This window comes from Alligator mississippiensis, chromosome 7, assembly GCF_030867095.1.
Source record: "Alligator mississippiensis isolate rAllMis1 chromosome 7, rAllMis1, whole genome shotgun sequence".
NCBI lineage: Eukaryota > Metazoa > Chordata > Crocodylia > Alligatoridae > Alligator > Alligator mississippiensis.
The window spans coordinates 38,098,417-38,122,254 of record NC_081830.1 but is presented as its reverse complement, the minus strand read 5'-3'; the positions used below and the strand labels follow the sequence as shown (position 1 = coordinate 38,122,254).

General features: G+C 50.4%; 1 protein-coding gene across 19 annotated transcripts in view; it reads left to right on the top strand.

Moving 5' to 3' along the window:
* The window catches only part of KIF1A (kinesin family member 1A), a 143,623-nt gene that overhangs the window by 94,022 nt on the left and 25,763 nt on the right, over positions 1–23,838 (top strand). For 12 of the 19 annotated variants that reach the window (XM_059730860.1, XM_059730859.1, XM_059730851.1 and 9 more), the window contains 9 exons: positions 597–735; positions 1,180–1,348; positions 1,989–2,079; positions 3,625–3,743; positions 4,195–4,250; positions 6,737–6,845; positions 9,388–9,454; positions 9,596–9,680; positions 10,922–11,027. In XM_059730860.1, the coding sequence (XP_059586843.1) occupies positions 597–735; positions 1,180–1,348; positions 1,989–2,079; positions 3,625–3,743; positions 4,195–4,250; positions 6,737–6,845; positions 9,388–9,454; positions 9,596–9,680; positions 10,922–11,027 (941 nt within the window). Of the gene's footprint in view, positions 1–596; positions 736–1,179; positions 1,349–1,988; positions 2,080–3,624; positions 3,744–4,194; positions 4,251–6,736; positions 6,846–9,387; positions 9,455–9,595; positions 9,681–10,921; positions 11,028–14,241; positions 14,269–23,838 lie in introns of all 19 variants that reach the window. The other 7 variants (XM_059730857.1, XM_059730849.1, XM_059730847.1 and 4 more) reach the window with 1 other exon arrangement.

Genomic DNA, 23,838 nt, shown 5'->3' with positions numbered 1-23,838 from the left:
TTCTCATATGACCTCAAGGTGCAAGTAGGATGCACTTGAACTTTAGGGTAGGAGCATGAGTAAAAGGTAACCTTCTCTGTAATTCTGTGTGTTATCCTCAGTCACATCTGTACAGAATCAATGACCATAACAGCCAGCCAAGACTGTGACGTGGGTACCCACCCACACTAAATAGAACTGGGATTTCTGACTCATTTCACAGTGAACATCTCTTCATGACTTGCACTCACTAGGGAATCTAGTTTAGTTTTGAAACAGTGACTAAGGGGCAAAAAGGGTCCCTTTATCATTACTAATCCCTGGGGCCATTTGACCCATGTCCCCTTGGGCCAGTCTGTTTGCCATTGTTTGATGTTCAGATGTCACTTTCAAAGAATTGCTACTGTTGTAATGATGAAGGAGATAAAAGCTATAACACTATCATGTTCAGCTAAATGAATCATCCATGCTCAGATACTTATAATGAAGGAAAAAGCAGCCATTCCAAAGTTTAGCAGGCTCCCAACACACATTAACAAGGTAGCAATGCCTTGGTCCAAGGTTGTTAGTCCCCTTCACTGTGGTCTCTAATCCATTTTTTTCTGGGCAATTCGTAGTTCCAGTCTGAGTCCTGTCCCCCAGTGGGAATGTCTCGTTCAGGGACCTCTCAGGAGGAGCTGCGGATTGTTGAGGGACAGGGACAGATCACTGACATTGGCCCTTCAGCAGATGAAGTCAACAACAACACCTGTGCAGGTAAAGGGACTGCTTTAAATCACAGTGGAGGACGGGGGAAAGCTGTGTGCTCAGTAGGAGAAAAATCAGTGTCTGACCTCTCGCTAGACCCTTCTTTTTATTTCCATCCATCCCCTCAGTAAAATGGTGGGGCAACTCAAGTTTTGTCACTCATTCAGTTTATCTGGTCTAATTTTTCACCAAGCGTTCATCCATGACTCCTTGGCTTATATAGGTGGGGCTCCATGGGGGGTCTCACATTTGAATACTAGCCAGACTCAGGACTGCTTAGCTCTAAGATCACATGAGTCCAGGATAGCTACTGTCTTTGTTAAATCATCCTTTTATAAATTATAAAGATCTAGATCCTCACCTGGCCTGGATGTATCATAAGAGATGCTTGTACTGATATGTGTAATGAAGACATTCAAATGCTGACTACTGATGTCTCACTTCCCTTCCCAGTAACTCCAGAGGACCTCCTCCTGGACAGTCCAGAAAAAGCTGCTGTGGATGGGCCTTTGGAAGCAGCTCTGGACCATCTGAAGCTGGGCAGCATTTTTACCTTTAGAGTGACTGTTCTTCAGGCCTCAAGCATCTCAGCAGAATATGCTGATATCTTCTGCCAGTTTAAGTGAGATGTCACTGCCTCCCTGTGTCCTGCTGACATTCATTCCCCATCACCCCTTGTTCTCATTCCCTTTTATCCTCAGCCAGAGAGCTGCAACCCCAGGGCAGGGTTATAAAGAGATAGCACGGGGTTGCTGGCATCTTGCTTTTCCTATATTTGAGGTGGGATGGGAATGGTTTCCTGGGAGGAAGTCTCTAGGCAGTCCTGGTATGGGAAAGGGTTATAACCAGACCTAGATTTTCCACACTGTCATCTTGTATTCTTAATTTTTGTCTTGGGCCTAATGAAAAAGGAGTTAAAACCAACAGAGAAGTGACGGGTGGAAAGTGAATCTAGTTATTGACATGGGACCTACCCCAAAGCCTGCTTAAGTCAGTGGGAGTCTTTCATGGACTGTAGTGAGCTGCAGGTCTGGCCCATGGAGAGCATGTGTTGACTTTCTATAGAAGCCTACCTGAACTTACCGTGAGCAGCCTGCCCTGGCTGGGAGGGAGCATATCATCTTACTCTTTTAGACCTGGGGTTCCTCTACTCTAGCTCCCATCTCCTGGCAATCCCCTTTCTTCTGTCAATCCCCTTTCTCCCTGCCAAATCACTGTAGTGTTGTTATACAGCTTCTCTAACAATCTTTTTCCTGTCACAGCTTTATCCATCGCCACGATGAGGCCTTTTCAACTGAGCCATTAAAGAACACAGGACGCGGGCCACCTTTGGGCTTCTATCATGTCCAGAACGTTAGTATCACATCCCAGGCTGTTTTCTCTATGACATATAACATTCAGGGTCTGCCCAGGACGTAATACTTTCTGTTCTGCTGTCTCTCTAAACTAAAGATCTGAAAACATTCTTCTTGGTAATGCATGCATGCATTTCTGTCAAGAGTCTTGATCAGAGAATATGGAAGGTGATCCTGCGAGTAAACATGCTCAGCCCAGGGTTTAAGAGGTTGCCACTCACATCACGTTTCAACAGCTGCTGGCAACAGGAAACTATGTTTTTTGATGGAGAAAGGAGCAATGTGGGTATCCGCTTGACTGCCTCAGTCCATTCTGCCTTGCACCAAGTGACTGTCCCTGGCATGCCCCACCTGAGAGAACCTACCCTTGTTAAAAAGTCAGAGTCTTATCTAGACCAGTGGGTGTTTCTTTGAGAAAAAAAGACTAGCAGCAAAACCCAAGAAGAGTAGGAGGAAAACCAACAAATGAAGATTAAGACTGAGATTAGGAGCCCAAGCTTTCTAGAGCTCCCTATCTAACATGTCATGCTCTGAGCCATCATGGGTGGTAGTCTTCAAAGTGGCCAGAGATCTCAGACTGGCCATAACCATGGTTTTCACGGGTGGCAGGTCACCTCAGGTCTAAGAGCTGATGGGTCAGTTCAACAAAAGTAAGACATAGACCTGTTTTCCCTGGGTAGTGGGGGAGGGTTGTTATCCTCCAGACTTTCCTATTGTATGTCCACTCTCTGCAGACTGCAACCATTTGTGGCAGTCTTTTCACAGTCCCAACCCGCCTGGAAAAAAAATGGAAAACCAGATGCAGTGAGAAGGATAACTGTCATTAGTTAAGACCAACTTGACTTGTATTCCTGGAGTTCTGGCTCTTCACATTTAGTTCAGTATAATAAATCCCTCCTTCAAGAATGTGGCCAAGAAAGATTTTAGTGCTTTGGATTCTCAACTGATGGCTGCTACAGACCTCTCTTTGGTAACTCCTGATGACAGCTCCAGATTTTCTGGATGCTGACAGCTTCTGTGAGGAGCTGCTGTCCAGGCTCACCACTCTGCAGTGGAAGGCCAGCCAGTATTATGTAGAACACAACCATTGCTAAGGCTTGCCCCTCCTCTGCTTTCTCCTCTTCCTCCTTTGGAGGTCCTATTGGCTTTGAGGGAATCAGCTGAGCAACATTATGTGGGCATGTGATGTAAGCAAAAGCCCATTAACCTGGTGAATTGAGCCTGTTTCCTTAGAGAAATGTCATTTACCGGTAAGATGGCTTCCTGTGCCTTAATTGCTAGTCAAACTGATATGTAACCTAATAAAAATGCTGTGATTCAGCCAAAGCATTTATCAAGTTTTTAACCTGAAACATGCAAGTAAATTCACAAGGCATTTGCTTGGACACTGTAGGCAAAGAACTGGTGAATGGGAGATTGCAAATGATTTGCAAGCTCTCATGTTCTTGGCTTGGCATGATTAGTATTATAGAGATTTTTATTGGCTTCTTTAAAGCTTTGTTATTTGCCTCCTCTCCCCTTCCCCCCTCCCCCCCCCCCCCAGATTGCGGTAGAGGTGACAAAGTCATTCATTGAATACATCAAGAGCCAACCGATTGTATTTGAGGTGTTTGGGCATTATCAGCAACATCCCTTCCCACCTCTCTGCAAGGATGTCCTCAGGTGAGCGTGCTCTGCAGAAGCTGGGAGGGGTGGACAACCAGAGCATGGGAGACTCTCAGGCATGGGAGCCAGAGTCTGAACTGAAGTCTATCAAAATCAGTGCAAGTCTTTCCATGGTTTTCAGTGGGCTTTGTGCAATGAGTCCTCAGTATTTATAGCATAGCAGTACCAAATTCTGAGGCACAATGGAAGGTTTCTAGCAGCTAAGACACCATGGTTCTTCTGCTCCTCTATCGTGTCTAAAAACACAGATGAATCTTGCTGAGCGCTTGGCCTTGGCACCCTCTTGTGGCAGTGAGTTCCAAAAATCTGCTTCCAAATTATATGAGAAAAACAATCTCTTTAATCTGTTCCAAATTTGTTGCTTTCCATCCTCACAGAGCACCCCGTTGTTCCTGCTCTTTTGTTTATAGACAGTTCATTCTTTTACTTGAGCCCCTTCTCTCCACAGCCCTCTAAGACCATCTCGACGCCATTTCCCCCGGGTCATGCCATTGTCCAAACCAGGTAAGCCACTGGTTTTTTTTCCTTTTCTCAAGCAGATTAGGCTTCACAAGCCACAGTTTGGAAGCAATAAGGATTAGGAAGAAAAGGTCACCCTTCACTCGATTGTTGTACCTGTCTATACTATTCTGTGCAGAGAGGGTTTGCACTGGGGCCAATGGGAGAGGGCATCTCATTAACAGGGTAAACGGGCATGTTTTGGGGTATCATGCCATTTTGCTTGACTCATTGCATGAAGATGGCAGTTTTAAATCGTGTAGTACCTGTGAGAAAAGGCCATTTCAAGCTGTACACTAGCTGTTAGTCTCAATGTACTTGATGTATGCATAGAGAGAAACAGGTATGGAGAGTAGCTTTACAGCATAGACGTCCATAAAAGGAAGTCCTGTGTGTCAGGCATGGAAGGAGGTATTTATATCAGTGAATTTAGCATCAGGCAGCTTGAATGGGGGGACAGATATATTGCCAGCTTGGAGCTGCATGCACAGGCCCTCTTGCTGCATGCTCTGTTATGAAGCCCACCTGATTCCAGACACCCTTTGTCTTTCATTTGCAGTAGAGGACAAATAGAGGAGGCTTGAATGTAAAGCAGTGTACTGGTTGCAGCAGCGTGGGTGCTGCTCTGTGAGCAATTGCTAGCCAAGGGAAGTTTTTACTGAATTGGTGTTTTTATTCTGCTATAACTCAGTAGGAGATGCAGGCTTCAGCAAATCCTTGCAGCATCAAGAAACTTGCCGTTTTGAACATGACAGTTCTGTGTGTTAGGCTCTGGTTCCCTCACATCCAGGGTTACCTTTGACACACTGAACATCTGTCTCAATCTAACACGCCTTGCCAGTGCCTTCACTTCCACTTCAATGCCCTCGTCCCATTATAATGTCTCCAAAGGAGCCATTTAGTAGCTCCTGCTTGCATGGCAGCTTCTAGCAATGAATGTTCTCACTCCCACAGGAAAAGTTTCAGTTCCAGGTGGTGTATGCAACCCTTGCTCTCCCATCCCTTTTTTGGGACAACATGCATTTCCCACACTGCCAGCCATGCCCTGACACCTCAGTAATACATATAATGGGAGATCTGAGTAAAGTAGTGGCATGGAGGGATGCAGAGGGGATGAAGCTTGCAGCACAGTATCACACCCTGTCTCAGAAGCATAGAACATTAGAGTGAGAAGGGACCTCAGGAGTTCATCCAGTCCAACCTCCTGCTCAAAGCAGGACCATCCCCAGCTAGATCATCCCAGCCAAGGCTTTGTTGAGTCAGGTCTTAAAAACCTCCAAGAATGGAGATTCCACAACTTCTCCAGGTACCTGGGTCTCCCGTCCCTGTGTGCCCATGTGCTTCCTGCTCGCACTGTCTGTCCAAGTACATAATGGATTTGCTTTGTGTTGGGTTTTCTGTTTGTTCTCCTTCCCTCCACCTTGAAGAGCATGACAGATCCATCCAGCTGATTAAGCACCTGGTGCCTGATGTGCTGGCTGGCTCGCTTCTGGATAAACTGTCTGGGCATGCGCTCTCTGCAGCCAGTGTGGCCACCTCGTTCCTGCTGAGAGATGTGGAGGAGTCTGGCCCTGCACCCTCCCTACCTGTAATGAACTGTGCTGTGAGAAAGGCTCAGAAACCTGGTTGGTGACTGGACAAAGCCGTGGAACACCCAGCTGTTACTCGGGTTTCTTGCCAAGCCATCCCCTAGGGAATGTGCCCAGGCAGCCCCTGTGGGGCACAAGTACAAGCCAAGACTGAGTGGCATTGCTGCGCCTGCTGCTCCCCATGCAGCCTTTGTACAGGCCTTATGGAGCAGCTGACAGGCTGGTTCTGATCCCTGAGTCCCTCTGGCTTTCCACTCTGCTGAGTGTGTTGGTTTGCAGTGGCCTCTCTGGGACCTATCTCCTTGCTCTGCCAGGACATAAAGAATTTCTCTGTCTCCCTCTCAGCATTTAGTATCCAGGTCAAGGGCAACAGGGGAGGCAACATCATAATCCAGCCCAGATACCCACCAGTTAGTTCTTAGCCATGTGCCTGAGACTGGGATGTTCCAGAGCAATGGGCATTTCCTGAGATCGCAGGTCCTGAGTCCCTTCTTGGGGCCTGGTTCTCCAAGGCAGGGCTTCAGTGCATGTGTTTCACATACAAACTGTGTGGCCCCAATCCTCCTCCTCCATGCCCTCTGGTATTGTCCTTTTAACTTCAGTGGGTAGTAAGCACCAGAAAGGGAGAAAAAGGTTTTCATCCTCAGACTGTGCCTGTGTGTGCATGTGTTTGTATTCTACGTACTCTCTTCCCCAGTTCTCCTGCTGAGGGTCATATGTTATCCCAGGCAGTGAGGGACACTCCCTGCCTTGAACATCACTTTTCTAAGCAGTCACAGCTTGTGGATCTAGCCTTGCCTGACACTCCTTTTCTGTGTGGTGCAGTGAGTTTTGTCCTAAAAACCAAGGGCTCCTTTTGCCCTTCTTTCCCATATCTAAATCTGACTTCCAACCCCACTGCAGTGCCTGCGACGAAGCTGAGCACCTTGACGCGCCCCAGCGCTGGGCCCTGCCAATGCAAATATGACCTGATGGTCTTCTTTGAGATCTGCGAGCTGGAGGCCAACGGCGAGTGAGTATCAGTCCCTGGCAAAGGCTTTGCAAGGAGACAGAGCTCCATAGAGGAGGGGTGTCTCATACTGAGTCATTTGTGCTCTCAGAGACGTCCCTAGAATGGGCATCTCCCTGAAGGGCAGCATGATCCCAAGAGTTATGAGGGCAGTGCTGACACGCAGGGAGCTTACCCCTGAAAAATACTGGTGAAGTCCAGAGAGAAAACAACTTTCCTTTCAGTCCCAGGAGCCAGCTAGAATTGTTGATGTAATAGTAGCTCCTCCAAACAAAGGATGGGGGAAGAACTGCTCCTGAGCCAAAGATAGGGCTGGCCTAGGGGGTTTTGCCACAGCAGGATTTGAATTGCTTGACAGCTACTGATGAGTACCTGGGGCCACTTTCTAAAGCACTCTGCATTAATGAGCAGAGGAGCAGCTGAGGAGATCACTAGGGCCCATAGACCCACCCGTGCTGAAGGAGAGGGGTCCTCCCTGTGAACAGAAACATGAATTTCACTGGGGGAGGTTTGTCTTGGGTAGAGGTGCACCGATACATTGGTCCCATATCGGATTGGCACCAATATAGGGAAAATGGACAGTATTGGAAATCAGCTTTTTTTTGCCTGATGTGGCCGATAATGTGGCCAATAAATGTCCCATGCATGTGCACAGCCGCAGCATGCATGCAGCCAGGAGTACAGCCCAGCAGCTTGGAGAGCAGCACCTGACTGGTAAGTCTGGTGTGGGGGGAGGGGCGTGGGGGGACTGGGCAGATCGAGGCCCCTGCAGTGAGGGAGGGAGGGAGTGGGGCAGGGGCAGTTGCTGCTTAGCCGGGGCGGGGCGGGGCAGGACGTGGGATGGAGCCACGAGCGGCTTGTAAAGGGGACACTGGGGGTGGGGGTGGGGCTCCCTCTGCTGCACACAGCCCGGCAGGTAATGGAGGGTGTGTGCCCCCAGATCTGTGCATAGGATGGGGCAGGGCAGGTTGTTGCTGTGGGCTGGGGCCAGGGGCTGTGCTGGGCTCTTTCTGGCAGGGGTGTTGGGGTGGGGCTGCACTTAGGGCAGGCAGCGGTGGTGCTGGGAGGGGGACTTCAGGGGGGCTACAGCGAATTTTGGGGTGGCTGCAGCCCTGCCCTCCCTGCATAGCCCCCTTCCAGCACCGCCACTGCCCACTTCGAGTGCAGCCCAGCCCAGCCCCTCCCCCTGCTGGGAGTGCAGCCCTGGCTTCAGCCTGCAGCGGTAGCCCACCCTTGCCCCACACGTGTAGAACCAGGAGCACACCCCCCCCATGCCTTCCCAGGGTGCGTGCAGAGTGGAGGCTGGCCCCCCGCCTCCCAAATGAGCCCTTCATGGCTCTGTCCCCCGGCTTGCCCCACCCCAGCTGAGCAGCGCCTGCCCCAGCCCCACTCCCTCCCTCACCATGGGGGCCCCAGTCTGCCCCCCCACACCCCTCCCCCCCCCACCCCTTCCTCCACATCAGATTTACCAGCCCAACGCTGGTCTTCAAGCTGCCCAGCTGCATATCAGAATTGGATCAGTATCGGCCAATATGGCTCCTTAAAAATCAGCCATCAGTATCAGCCCAAAATATCTCTATCAGTGCACCCCTAGTCTTGGGAGATAGCAAGATGCTGTGAGTTAGGGTAACAAATGATGAAAAAACAAAGGTTCTTCCACTATTAAACAAGCCAAGGAATTTAGTTGAGGTAAAAGCCAGCAGAATGACCAGAACAAATAAAGTATTTGCAAACCAGACCCACTGGGTCCTGGGCCTGTTGCTTCCACCTAATTATACTCACCCCATCACAGACACTCCTGTGAATGAATGTCCATTCCCAAACTCATCAATGTCACAGTTATGGTGAACAAATGTCACTAGTGTATTCACACCTGATGTCCTCTTACAGACAGTTTGAAAAGTTTCTTCCTATTATTCACAAGGGGTTAAGTGATGATTGGCACCACAATATGCTTTTCAGAGACCCAAGCCAGTAGCAGAAATGAAACCTTGGTACTTAAGTGAGCAGTTGCATAGCATGGAGAGAGTTCTTAGAAAGATCTATGGGGAAAGAAATGGAGGGTTATAAAATTTGACAGAAAATGTTCACAGGCCAGTGAAGGGGAAACAAACACACAAAGGTCACTTAGCCTGAAGGATTATTCACAGTTAAGAATTTAACCTGCCTGGACTGACCTAAGGGCTCCATTCAGAGCTCAGAGACATCCAGTTGCATCCTGTTCCCTGGTAGAATTTGGACCTCCCTTTTGTGGCTCCCCAGCTCGGGCACAGGTTGGCAGGGCTGGACTCAATACATTGACAGGCCTTTTTAACCACTGAAGTGGGGGATGAGTTGAAATCTCATTCATTGAGAAGCCTCTGTATGTCAGGAGAGACGTAGAATCTCCTTATCTCAGTATGGCTCTGGCAATACCAGTGGGAATCACAACCGACTGCTCTGTGGTCATGCACGCATGTGTCTGTATGAGTGTGCACATATATTGTTCTTTGGGAGTGGGAAAGGAACATATCCCATCACATCTCACTGAACTTCTCTCTGCCAGTTACATTCCTGCTGTTGTGGATCATCGTGGAGGGATGCCTTGCCATGGAACCTTCCTGCTCCACCAGGTATTTCTTATCCCCTTGGCCTCAGCCCTGCACCCCTAGTCTCCCACCCCTGTAGCCCTTTTTAGTCCCAGCCATGGCTGGAGGTTTGGTGGTTGGTATATTAACCACTGCTGTGTTCTCTCTGGGCCTGGTGGCTGATAGGGCATACAGAGGAGGATCACTGTGACCTTGGTGCATGAGACAGGCAGCCACATCCGCTGGAAGGAAGTGCGGGAGCTGGTTGTGGGTAAGCAAAGCTGCAGCCCTTCTGCCTCTGCAGAGTGCCTCCATGCATGGGCAGTCCTGACAGTGTCTGTGACCCTGTTGGTAGAGAGGTGCCATTAAGTGTGTCTTGGTGTTGCAGCAAGGGGCCAAGGGCAGATCCGAGCTTGCTGCAACTTGTTATGGGTCCATTGACTTCCATGATATGTATGTCCTCTGAGGATCTGCCCCAGAGTGGGCTGGACTAAAGGAGCCTGCCAGCTCTCTGGCTCCATTCAGCAGTAGCATAACTGGGGTGGGAAAAATGGAACACCAACCCCGGATGCTGATTCCAGGGAACCTGCTCAATGGATCAGGTCTCCGCCTCACCTCGTGCACTCTCCAGCTCTCTGGCCAGGACTTCAAAATTGCTACTTATGCCTCTGCCATTCAGAGAGGCAGAGCCTTCTCTGCCCGTGGCCTCCTTGCAGAGGCAGGAGGGGGCCATAGTTACTCGTAAAGGCCAAGCTGGATTGGCAAGCCATATGGTAGTGGAGATCAGGAACTACTTGCATCCTTGTGGGCACAGTGTCCCAAAGGGAGCAGATAAGGTGAGGATGCATGTCTGGTTCTTATACCTAGGGATCTACCCAAATCCTACTGGAAGTGCAGTGCACAGTGGCTCCTTTAATCTTGCTCTATTCACCTTGGCCACCTCCACTGCTGATTGGCTGAAGGACCCTGGCGGCCCCACCACTTGGTCCTAATCCGCCGGAAAGCAAAAATTGTCATTTTAAATGCGCTGCAGTTTTTGCCTCCCATGGCTGATTGGCCAAGGGGCCCTGGCGGCCCTGCCACTTTCTGCTGATTTTCTAGGAGGCAAAAACTAGGGCGTATTTAAAACCATGATTATAGGTAGATCCCTACTTATAGCTGCCCAGCTGAGTAGGAAAGGAAGAGAACTGCACCTGCAAGCTCTCTTGGTAGCAGGCACAGAGAGCTTCCTCTAGCGCTTCTCCCAGAACCCACATGGCGTTGCACTGCTCCATCCCTCAGGATGTGCCAAGACTATCTGGCCTTTTGTCTGCTGCCTGGGGGGATGGAGAAAGGCCGTGTCCCAAGAGCCCGAAAGAGACTTCCATGCTGAACTCTCTTGGCTCACCTAGTCCCGTTTACTGTTGTACAAGGCCTAGACATATCAGCCTTCTCCACTTCCATGTGCTGTGATGGGCTGGAGCTCCAATCTACTCTTCATCCCCTGAGTGCACTCTTGTTGAATGTTTGCAGGTCGGATTCGAAACACCCCAGAAGTGGATGAGTCTCTCATTGACCCCAACATCTTGTCACTGAACATCCTGTCGTCTGGATACATCCACCCCTCCCAAGATGATCGGTGGGTCTGGCCTGACTTTGCCCTCCCTACTCTCTTATCCTGTAGCACTAGGCAATGTTGATGGCCCATTTAAGTTGGCAACAGCTATATGCATTTCTGAGGGCGTCTCTCTCACCCTCCCTCCCTGTCTCCCTCCTCCTCAAGGTCCTGCCCCAGTGTGACTTCTTGCTGACCTCTGCTACTTCAGGACAGAGGGGTTGGAGGAGCTGTGCTGAGTCTACATTTCAGAGGGCATTGGTGGGAGTGATGGGGCAGCCTAACCACAAGGCAGGAATAACAAAGACTGCATAGGGGCTCATGGCTCCCATCAGGTCCCCCCAACCCCAGGTGTCTAGGTTGTTACCCAAACTGACAACTTCCCTCCTACACACCCATGTCAGGTCTTTCTGATACCCACTCAAACTGACCCAGGGTAGGCACCAAAAGGGCTCTACCCATTCAGTGACATTCTGAAACTACTGGACCAATATCAGTGTAGTCTGTGGATGTTCATCTTCTTGTTCTAAGGTGCTATCCCTGTGTTTTGGTAGCACTGGCCCAGTGTCAGTGAGGCCCCATAGCCATGTATTACAGACTAAAAGGTCTCTTTGTACCAGAGGTTATGGGACACACCCTCCCATGAGATGCTGAAGCTAATGCCCAAGCATCTCTCAGATGCCCTTGTCCCAATCATGGTTATGAACCATGTCTCCATAGCTGGAGTCTATTGCAATGTCAGTCACACAGCAGTAATGTTGTTTGGGATCCTGCTGGCTGAGTCCTGGTGGGTGGTGGCAGCCTCCAGAGCTCTGAATCTCTAGCATCACCCAATGGATGGAAAACTATTTGGTAAGTTGGTGATGGCTTTGGAGCCCATGCTGCATGTATTACAGAGCAGAATGCTCTTCAGCTTGAGCTGCTGGCCCTGGTCCAGCTGGGTAGCTCCCCCAAGAAGGTGTCTCTCTTGGAGCACTGTGAAGGGTGGGTGCTGGAGTTTGGGGTGGAACTGGTTTTATACTGTCTTCTGGGATAAGATTAAGAACAACTATGATAGGTAGTTGGGGCGATCATGGATTACAGTGCCTGCCTAAAATTCACATAAATGAAGTAAGACATTGTTATTGGTGACACCAGACAGTATCCAGGCTGTTCTGAGGCACTGGGAAACAATACACTTCCTGTTCTAGGAGCATGGCAGGATGAAGATGAGGTTCTACCCACTTCCTTTTGGAGCTGTCCTCTTCCCTTCTTCCACCAGGGCAGCCTTGCCTGTGGTTACATTTGAAGAGAGGGAATACAATATGACAGCCAGAACGCTCTGTTTTGGAGAAGTGGCCAGTCCCACTGTACTCCCTGCTGTCGCGCACTTCACCCAGCAATACCTCCAGGGCAGTACTTACCCAGTCTCCATTAGAAGCCGCTGAAAGCTGTGGAGGGATGGAGGGGAGAGGGCGGGGAGACTGAGAGGGTCCTCATTCAGGACTGTGTGTAAATGGAGTGAGCATATTGGAGGAGAAGGCAGACATGGTTTAATGTAGGTCATGTGATAAGAGGGTTCTGGAGACACACTAAGCCATAAGGGATCGTATCAGAGCCTGTAGAGGAGTTTTGACTTTGCACAAGACAAAACCATATAGGTGGCTAAGCCTGGGATGAAGGTGAGGGATAATGTGCTTGAGTGAACAGGGATCAGACCAGCCAATCTGCAGTAGTGCACTGGAGAGCTGACAAGGGTGTTCCCTCTTTATGTGAATAAATCATAAATGGGGTACAGCATCTCCCATTCCCCCCCAGAGAGGTGTGAACTAGACTGTTAATAAGAAATAGGGCTGCAGCCTTCACCAGCACAAATCAAAAACAATGAGTTCAGTGGAGGCTCACCAGGGTACACCAGCTGGGGAGCTAGTCCATTGGATCTGAATGAGGACCAGCAAGTGTGTGAGTAGCCCTAGGCTGCAGAGCCCAACCTACTGCTCTGCTCTCCATGGGAGCCTGGGGCTGAAGTTCTTGGGAGTGACTCCTTTCTCCTCCCACTCCAAAACTGGGAGGCAGAAGAGGAAACACTAGGCAGGAGACATGAAGGAGGTCATGCAGGTCACGTTTTCCAGGGATTCCAGCCTGGGGTGGAGTGTTACAGAAGGTAGACTGGTGGCCACTGGATGGGCATCACTGTTTGCCAAGTGAAGGGTTGGGTTTTGTTGTGCTTTGGTGGGCTGACGGCCCCAAGGGTGTGTACATAATTGTCCCTCCCAGAACCCAAACCAGTGTGTGAACATGTGCTTCATTGCTTCGTGCTCTCTGCAGGGGTGGAAACCTTACACCATGGCCTCTCCACAGCTGAAACATATGGCCTCCAGCTGGAAGGGCAGAAAGAGTGGTATAGGGACAAGGGGAACTGCAATTCAGGGGAAAGAATAAAAGGAATAAAGTTGGACAGGACAACAAAGGGAACAGCCAGAAAGCCCTTTGCTTCAGTCCTGCATGGGCTTTTGCATGTTCTGATCCTAGCAGTGTCACAGGAGGGGGGGACCTGGATGCAGGGGCCATGGGAGGGAGCATATGGAATGGAAAATATCTAACCCTCTTTCTGGACTGCTTTTGCTCCCCGCTTTGCTCTTGTATGTCACTCAGTCATCATTGCAGACAGCAAGCCCCAGGACTTTCCGCTTGGCTGCCTTTCTCCCTCATTCAGAGGCATTGTAGATGTTCTCAGTTGTTCCTGTTGAGAATCAGCATAGCCCTCATAACCAAGATGTCAAGCCCTCATGAATTTTGCTTTAGCCTTTACTGTAGGCAAGCCCTGATTCTTGCCCCCCAGGGGATGAGGCACGCTTCCTATTTCCACATGCAAATAGTCCCTGCATCTAGCCTCAGTGCTCCCCATGAGGAGCCAGCTGAGCATTTCTTGTTCCTAGTACAGCTGGGAGGGGGAATCTGGCCTCTCCGCTCCTTTAACACTCAGCTTCCCCAGCAATGAGGCAAACACAATTTTCCAGTCCCAACTTGAGAACCCCCAGCTTCAGCACACTGCTCATACGTGCATAGGTGCCCCCTCTTTGGCAACAACCCCCTGGCTGAGGCTTTGCTGTGTCCTACCGCAGCATGGTGTGGTGCGTGGGGGCAGTGGGCAGCTGCCTGTAGTCCTCAGGCTTCTGAATCGCTTCACCATGAAACTGCTGCTGCTGCCGTCCATTTGAACCCACACTAACCATGTGATTGTTTTGTGTTTTTGCAGGCAGTTTCTTGATTCGGATATGCCTAGGTATTATTTGATTTCCCTTAGTTTTCTTTTTCTTTTTCCTCCTCTTCCCCTCCTCACCACTCCTTCACCCCCTCAGAGGCAGTGCTTTGATTTCCAACCCTTCAGCCCCTCCATACACTTCCCTTCCCTTTCTTTTTTACATCTCTGGGCTTCTCTTTTATTCAGTTTCTGTCCCTTGGGTTTTCCTGTTTGTTTTGAGCGCTCTCTCTTGTTGGCCTGTGTTCCTCTGGCTGGATTTTCTTTCGATTTTGCTGCTGTTGTACTTATCTGACATTTGGCAAAGCCCATGCTGGCCCCATGCCTATGCTGGATCCCCATCCCGTTCCCTCTTCCATGACCCAGGAGTGGCTTTGGGTAGGCATGCAATGACAGAAATTGCATGAGAGGCTATCCTGGGGCTCAGGGCGGGAAACTGGCAAATAACCCATGTGTGAAAACAGAGAGAAGTGAAAGCGACGTGGGCCACATCTACCTAGTAAATTCATTACTCCCACTGGTGGCAGCCCTATATGCCCTGCACTGCTCTGGCAGGCTGCTTCCTAAATTGTAAGCAGTAAGCGGTGTAATCCCAGCTGCAGATGGGCTCATTATTTTAGGGTTGAGCTAACTGGCACTGGCCTAATTAGTCCACCCCCACTGCCCTGCAGAGACAGCTACATTGCTTCCTGCTCTGGAAGCAGGCAGCCCTGAGCAGTGCTTCATACCTTGGGTTGCCACCAGTGGGAAATGTGTGTTTACCATGTAGACATGATAGCTGAGGAGAGACTGGGAACTATGGACAGTCAGCACTTAGAGGGAAAGGATCTAACAGGTGAAAGCCTGGTTCCACTAAAGTCAGAGGGAGTTTGCCAGTAATTTCATGGGGGTAAATACTCACCCCAATACTTTTATTTGCCAGGATAACTAGACCAAATTCCACCAGAGATCTCAGAGGAGACAGATTTATTTCCCTGTATTCTCAGTTGTGCAAAGGCCTCTTTACCCCCTCTCTGGATGTGTCAGGAACCTTAATGTATTCACCCATTTTAAAACCTTTTCCTCAGTACTGGACCAATAGAACAGGGCCTTGGCATAAATGACAATCAGAGCCCTAGAAGTGATCATCTGACCCTCTTGGTCAGGGAAATAATAGGGGAAATCCTCAGAGAATATAAAGTAGCAGAGCTCTGTTTTATGTTCAACCCTTTTTAAATTCACCTATTTTAAAGCCAGTTCACCACTGTGGAAGATCTGATCCCACATTCTTTGGATGTGACCTGGAGACAGCGTTTGAAAATACACATGAATGAACTCTCTCTTTGGAGTCAGGTAGTGATGGGCACGTGTCCTGGAGGCTGCAGGGGTCCCACTGTCTTATTATTTCTATGTAATACTGTTACAATTTCATTGATTTCAGTGGAGCTGTGCAAGCTGACGCTCACTGCAGGTCTGGCCCATTAAGTCAAGGGGTACATACCATAAAAGGTCAGTGGGTATCTATGATCATCCTACCAAATGGCTTGCTTGACAAGTGTGGAGGAGGAAATGCAGAGCTGTAGAGGAAGACTCAGGACTGTAGTAACACTGCTGCTTAGGGGAAGCTATGGGGATGTAGGTGCTATATATAGCACCGTGATGATGACAGTGGTACAGATACAGAAATAAGCAACAGAAAGTAGGAAGAAGCAAAGCAATGAAATTGGAGGAGAGGATAGAGACTAGACTGGGGAAGGGATTATGGAGAAGGGAGCTTAGACTTCCTGCCTGATGTTGCCTATCTTGTTAAACTTCAGGGTCTGGTTGTAGGTTTGCAATAAGCAGATGGGTGCGATAGTGTGAATGGCTGACTACTGCAGTATCCAGCCACCAAGGGCTTTCCTGGAAGACTCCTAGACATAGGAGGAGGTGGGTGCTTTGTCTCCTGTAGCTTTTTCTGGTGATTACATTGGTAGAGGGCTATCCCAGTGTCACACAAAGGAATCCTTTCCTTGCCTTTTGACAAGATATTTAGCAGGTCCTTGTGACAAGGTATTTAGCAGAATTCACAGCTTTCCTTGGAATCTGACAGGCTGTCCTGTGAGCGCTTCTGCTCAGACCTTGATACAAAGGAATGAAAAGGACAGAGTAATGGAGACAGGGATCACTGTCACAAATGCCAGGTCATCTCAATGACAACCACTGCTCATGTCATCTAGGAATTAGACTCTGGTAGTGCCTGGTAAGGGTAGAAATAACCTCCCTTCTTATCTGTGTCATAGTGCTCCCTCCTGGGGAGGTATACGCCTTCCCAAACCAGCAGGTGACCAGGCACAGACTGGAATCAGGATCTCTTGTAATGCTTAGACTTGAGTGCCTGACCAGTGCTGCTGCTTATGTTCATTGATTCCTAAACTTTAAGACTAGAAGGAATCGCCCATGATCCTCCTGTCTGACCTCTGGCATAGCCCAAAGACTGTAGTGCCTTTCTCAGAAATGCCTACGTCAAGCGTAATAGACCATGGTTGCCCTAAAGCAGTGTTCCCAAACTTTTTTATGCTGTGGACCAGCAAACCCAGTCAAAGAATTTTGGTGGACCAGATATAGAAACAAGCTAATTTGCATACTTAAATCAATAAATATTTAGATATGTAAAGTTGTAAATTTAAAAAAATACATTTAAATTTAAATTAAAAAAAAAGTTAAGTATTTAAATTTGAACCCTGGTACAGGTTGGGCAACCGCAGTTACTGGGGAACACTGCAGAGGAAGGATCTGCGCAGGCGGTGGCCTGGGGGGACTCAGCTGGGGTTGCCCAGAAAGAAGGTTGAGTTCCCTTCAACCACATGGTGCCAAATGGGGTTTGCTTGTGAACTGACAGCAATGTCACCACTGCTGACAGAGCTTTAGCACTCTGCCCAAGCTGGAAAACAGAATGGCTCTTCTTCCTGTGCATTGGAACAGCTGAAAGGTGAATGCCGAAGCCTGAACCCATCTTGTCCCACTAGAATGGGAGAGGGGGAAGGATTTATAGATTATTTATTTGATTTTTCTGCCATCCCCTCCCCCCCCAAAAAGGGCTCAGACCATTTTACAATAAAAACAAGATACCTCATAAAAACAGATAAATTAAGGATACAATTATACAATTAATCCAAACAATACCCCCAAATTTAACCCCGCTTGCTAAACACCTGCTCAGATATGAAGGTCCTACAGCACTGCCGGAGGATGCCCAAGTTCAGGCTCTGGCTAGCTTCGAAGGGGATTCTGAGCTGTAGAATAACCACTGAGAACAGCCTCCCACGTGTGTCTGTCATGTGGACTTGGCACATAGCTGGAACCTGCAGGAGATTTCTCTTGTGACCTTAGGAATCGAGATGAAGCATAAAGGAGGAGGTGGTTCCTTACGTACATAGGCCCCAGGCCATTTAGGGTTGGAATCTAACATTTAGGGCTTTCATAACGCACATCCTCAACCTGGAGGGTTCTTGTCTCGAGTCCTTAGTGGCTTGGTAGCTCTTTCTACACCTGAACAATGAGCAGTATCATTTGGACATCTGGGATTATCAGTATTGTGATTAACTCAGACACAGCCTTTATTTCTCACCTGCACTGTAATCTGAGTTGGGTAGAAGCTCCTAGTATAGCTGAACAGGAACCTTCCTATTCATGACAGTACAGGTACTTGCAGTCCTTTTCTTTTATGGTGTGACTAAGTAGTGAGCATCCATTGCTGGAAGTCAGAGGCACCTTGAGTATTATGGGGCAAACTCTATTGCAAAGGAAGGCCATAGTATCTGCCTCATGTGCTTGTTGCACTCTGCAGATGCCAGCTTGTATAAGTGATATAATCTTGCATTGCAGAAGACATGGCTTTCTTTGGAAGGTACCTTATGCAACCCTGGCAGCTCTGCCTCCTGGCTGTCCTGGTATTTCCTTGGTACAGTAGAACCTAATTAAATGTCTGTCCAGAAGAAAGTGAGAGAGGAGCCTCCCCACTCTGTTTTTGACTGAGAGCCCCAAGATTAATTCAATTCCCACTGAAGTACATGGAAGTTGGATAAGGCCCACAAGGCCTCCCACAGTTGAGAAGCCTCTGTGTGTTTCATGTGGCAGGCTGGGGAGAGAGCAGGCAATGCAGTGTCACATAGGACAGGGAGTAGAGTGCAAGGCAGATGATAGGACAGGGAGCACAAGGCAGGGAACAGAAAGCAGGGCAACAGATCAGGCAGGTAGCACAGGGCAGGGAGTAGAGAACAGAGTAACAAATCAGGCAGTGGAAGGGATTGGAGTGCCACTCAGGGCTGGCGTGGGGCAAATTTATGGCACACTTGCCAAAAAACCCTCCAGCATCCATGGAGCCCCCCGCCGACCCCCAGCACAGCCGGGGTAAGCAGGGCCCATGGAGAGAGGGGGCTAACCCTTACTGAGTGATAGGAGGCAGATGAGTGGAGCCGGGCCAGGTCAAGCCCCGCCCAGGCCCCTACTTCGCCCAGCCCCCCAGGGAGCCACGCGACCGGAGCTGCGCAAACAGGCGCGCTACTCTGCCGGCGCGTGAGTTAGCGCGGAGTTCGCACGGGAGGGCCCAGGACCCTGCCAGCACGCCCCCCAGGGTAGACAGCCCCAGCCGTAGCCAGCCTCCCGGAGGCATGACACGGATGGGCACGCGCTGCACCCCGAGGGTCCCCTCGGGCTCCGCGGCCCCCCCCTCTGGCACCTCAGAGACGGCCGCCCAGACGGAGCCCCTGGCTCTCGGCTGCGGGGCTGCCTGTCCCTTTTTCAGGCTCTGGGGCTGGGAGCATGGTGACCTCCCCTTGTGGGGTCTGCTCCCTTTTGGGGTCTCTGGCGTGCCAGCTGGAGGAGCTCCAGGCCACAGTCCAGAGACTGCGTGCCGTCAGGGACTGCGAGCAGGAGATAGACTCCTACTGCCAGGCCCTTCTCCCCCGGGAGGCGGAGGGTAGACCACAGTCTCCCTCCACGCCAAAGGAGGACTCTGGGACCTCCTGCTGTGTCCAGCCAGGGGCATGGACCAAGGTGGTCAAGGGCCCTAAGGCCCGCCGCACCAAGGCCTCTCCCCCACCAGAACTGAGCAACAGGTATGCACGTCTTGCTGCCCCAGCAGAGCCTGCTGAGTTGCCGGCCCCCACAGGCAACATGGGCCTAACTGCAGCTCCCGCCCCTGCTCTCCCCAAGACAAAACGTAAGGTGTTTGTTGTGGGAGACTCCCTCCTGAGGGGGACTGAGGGGCCAATCTGCCGCCCCGACCCCTTAGCCCGGCAAGTCTGCTGCTTCCTGGGGGCCCGCATCCGGGACATTGTGGAGAGGATCCCAAAGCTCCTTAAACCCACAGACCACTATCCCATGCTCCTTATTCATGTGGGCACCAGTGACACTGCTCGGAGCACTCCCAGCCAGGTCATGAGGCGCTACAGGGATTTGGGAGCGGGGCTAAAGGGTCTGGGGGCACAGGTGGTGTTCTCATCGATCCTCCCAGTCTCAGGCTATGGGCTAAGAAGGGACAGGAGGATCTATGTGGTCAACCAAAGACTGCAGCGCTGCTGTCGTCGGGAAGGCTTTGGCTTTCATGACCACAGCCCGCTCTTTGGCGAGAGAGGCAGCGAGCTGCTGGGAAGAGATGGCCTCCACCTCTCTCCCCTAGGGAGGAGGCTCTTCTCAGCCAGACTGGCTGACCGGCTCCACCGGGCTTTAAACTAAGCCCGCTGGGGGACGGGGGGACTACCGCCACTGCTGGCCCGCTGAGCAATCCTTGCAAAGCCAGCGGATCACGGCACTCAAGGGAGCCCACTCCAGCCCCAGCCCTGGTAAAATCTGTGGGCAAGGAAGGAGCCCCCCAGGGGGCACTTGCCTGCCTGTACACTAATGCCAGGAGCTTGGGGAATAAGCAGGAGGAGTTCATCCTCCTGCTCAGTGCAAACAATTACGATATCATAGGGATAACGGAGACCTGGTGGGACTCCACCCATGACTGGAACACGGGTATAGATGGCTATACCCTGTACAGGAGGGATCGTGTAGAGAAAAGGGGCGGGGGTGTAGCTCTCTATGTTAAGGAAAGCTACACATCCCTGCAAGCTGATATTGGCGACCAGGGTGGACGGCTGGAGACCCTCTGGGTTAAAATCCGTGGGGAACACGGCACAGGGGACACAATGGTGGGAGTCTATTACAGACCTCCTACCCAAAGTCCTGAGCTTGACCAAGAGTTTGCCCGGGAACTGGCTGAGGCAGCTTGCTCCAGGACCATGGTTGTCATGGGTGACTTCAATTACCCAGACATCTCGTGGGAGGATCGCTCAGCAAAATCTGAGCGGTCGCAGAGCTTCCTCTCGTGCGTGGGTGACCTCTACCTGACTCAAGAAGTCTATGGGCCAACGAGAGGCAAAGCGCTGCTCGACCTGGTACTGGCTACTGGGGATGACCTAGTCGGCGACCTAGTGATTGATGGAAAGCTGGGTGACAGCGACCACGAGCTGATCACCTTCACCATCCGCCGAAAAGCTGGCAAGTCAGTCAGCAACACGGAAGTCCTTGACTTCAGGAAAGCCGACTTTGACAAGATCAGGAGGCTTGTCAGTGAGGCCCTAAGGGACCGTGACCACAGGGAGAGGGGAGTTCAAGAAGAGTGGTTGCTCCTCAAGGAAGCGATCCTCAATGCACAATCTAAGTCTATTCCATCTCGGAGGAAAGGCAGCAAGAGGGCACAGCAGCCCCCCTGGCTCTCCAGGGACCTAGCAGACCTCCTGAGGCTAAAAAGAAAGGCCTACAAAGGATGGAGGATGGGAGTCACCTCCAAGGAGGATTATTCTGCACTGGTCCGGTCCTGTAGGGAGCAGACCAGGAAAGCCAAGGCTGCAACTGAACTCCAGCTAGCTTTGAGCATCAAGGACAATAAAAAGTCCTTTTTCAGATATGTGGGGAGCCGGAGGAAAAGCAGGGGCAACGTTGGACCCCTGCTGAACCAGATGGGGCAACTGACAACTGACGCCCAGGAAAAAGCCAACCTATTAAATAGGTACTTTGCGTCAGTCTTTCATCAGCCCCATGGGACGTCCATGCCCGCTACAGGGCCGTGAGTCCAGGTGAGGGTGATCCCCTGCCCTCCATTGATGCTGACTTTGTAAAGGAACATCTTGAGAAGCTGGATACCTTCAAGTCAGCCGGCCCTGACAATCTTCACCCCAGGGTACTCAAGGAGCTGGCGAGCATCATAGCCCAGCCTCTGGCACGGATCTTTGAAAACTCTTGGCGCTTTGGTGTAGTGCCCGAAGACTGGAAGAAGGCCAACGTGGTGCCTATCTTCAAGAAAGGGAGGAAAGTGGATCCAGCTAACTATAGGCCCATCAGCCTGACTTCTATCCCGGGGAAGATCTTAGAAAAGTTTATTAAAGAGGCCATCCTTAATGGACTGGCCAACGCCAACACCTTAAGGGATAGCCAGCACGGGTTTGTTGCGGGTAGGTCTTGCTTGACCAATCTCATTTCCTTCTACGACCAGGTGACCTATCACCTGGACAAGGGAGAAGAGATTGATGTCATATATCTTGACTTCAAAAAAGCCTTCGATCTGGTTTCCCATGATCGCCTCCTGGAGAAACTGGCCAATTGTCGCCTTGGGTCCTCCACGATCCACTGGCTGGAAAATTGGCTCCGGGGTCAGACCCAGAGGGTAGTAATTGATGGAAGTCACTCATCGTGGTGTCCTGTGACCAGTGGGGTCCCCCAAGGCTCTGTCCTTGGACCCATACTGTTCAACATCTTCATTAATGATGTGGACACTGGAGTCAGAAGCGGACTGGCCAAGTTCGCCGATGACACCAAACTTTGGGGCAAAGCATCCACACCAGAAGACAGGCGGGTGATCCAGGCTGACCTGGACAGACTCAGCAAGTGGGCGGACAAGAATCTGATGGTGTTCAACGCCGATAAATGCAAGGTTCTCCACCTTGGAAAGAAAAACCCGCAGCATCCTTATAGGCTCGGCAGTGCTATGTTGGCTAGCACTATGCAAGAAAGAGACTTGGGGGTCATCATTGACCACAAGATGAACATGAGCCTGCAATGTGATGCTGCGGCTAGTAAAGTGACCAAAACACTGGCTTGCATCCATAGATGCTTCTCAAGCAGATCCCGGGACGTCATTCTCCCCTTGTACTCGGCCTTAGTGAGGCCACAGCTGGAGTACTGCGTCCAGTTTTGGGCTCCACAATTCAAAAAGGATGTGGAGAAGCTTGAGAGAGTCCAGAGAAGAGCCACGTGCATGATCAGAGGTCAGGGAAGCAGACCCTACGATGACAGGCTGAGAGCCCTGGGGCTCTTTAGCCTGGAAAAGCACAGGCTCAGGGGTGATCCGATGGCCACCTACAAGTTTATCAGGGGTGACCACCAGTATCTGGGGGAACGTTTGTTCACCAGAGCGCCCCAAGGGATGACGAGGTCGAATGGTCACAAACTACTACAAGATCGTTTCAGGCTGGACATAAGGAAGAATTTCTTTACTGTCCGAGCCCCCAAGGTCTGGAACAGCCTGCCACCGGAGGTGGTTCAAGCGCCTTCATTGAACACCTTCAAGACGAAACTGGATGCTTATCTTGCTGGGATCCTATGACCCCAGCTGACTTCCTGCCCTTTGGGCAGGGGGCTGGACTCGATGATCTTCTGAGGTCCCTTCCAGCCCTAATGTCTATGAAATCTATGAAATCTATGAAGTTTGGCCCTCACTGATCTAAGGGAATATCTGCAGGTTGTCATTGAGCAACACATCTGCTTAGTGTTAAAGGTGTCCTTGTGTGCATTGTGGAATGGACAGGGGTTAGGGGGAAGTCCTGCACATTGCTAATAGGGTCCAGTCTTACTAAGAAGCAACTTTTTGTTTCCCATGCTCCATGACAGTCTTGCTCTGAGATAATGTGGGCTAAACACCGCAGATAGAAACAGAATGTGTTCTATAAACCAAACTCAGAGCTTTAGAATTTCAATCTGCTGTCAGAGATCATGCACTTCATAATGCAGGTTGTGCAAGCAGGGGAGCACCATGGTCCACTCTTGCCATAGAGATTTGCAGTAATCTGGAAGCAGACAACAGTGGGGCCTTACTGGGTAGAATTAAAGGTAGGTGATGCTTCAGAGAGAATCCTTCAGTCAAGGGGAAATAATGCCTGACAACTCTGGCAGTTTTTCCTTGCTGTATTTGTGTTCTGTGTCCCCATAGGGCTCTCTGTCATCTGAAAGGATGTAGCACTGCAGTGTCTGTCAAGGGAGGTCAATTCTTCACCGACAGAGGGCAGAGTAAAGGTTGTGAGGGTCAGGGTGATGTGCACTGTAACTCTATACTAGTTTTCAGTGATTAGCTGCAAAGGGTACCCTGGAAGAGTGTGCAAGATCTTTCCAATCAGCCTTAATCATATCAACAATGTTGTTTATCAGTGAATTTGAACACTAATAGCCTGAGGTCGGGGGGGGGGGGGGGGGAGAGGGGGGGGGGGTCTTTCTCCTGATTTCAGTGGACCTTGGCCTGAAGCTAATTAACTCTTTGGCTATCAGAGGCAGAAGGAAAAATAGCGAGGGACAAAAAACTTGGGGAATTTTCCCCTC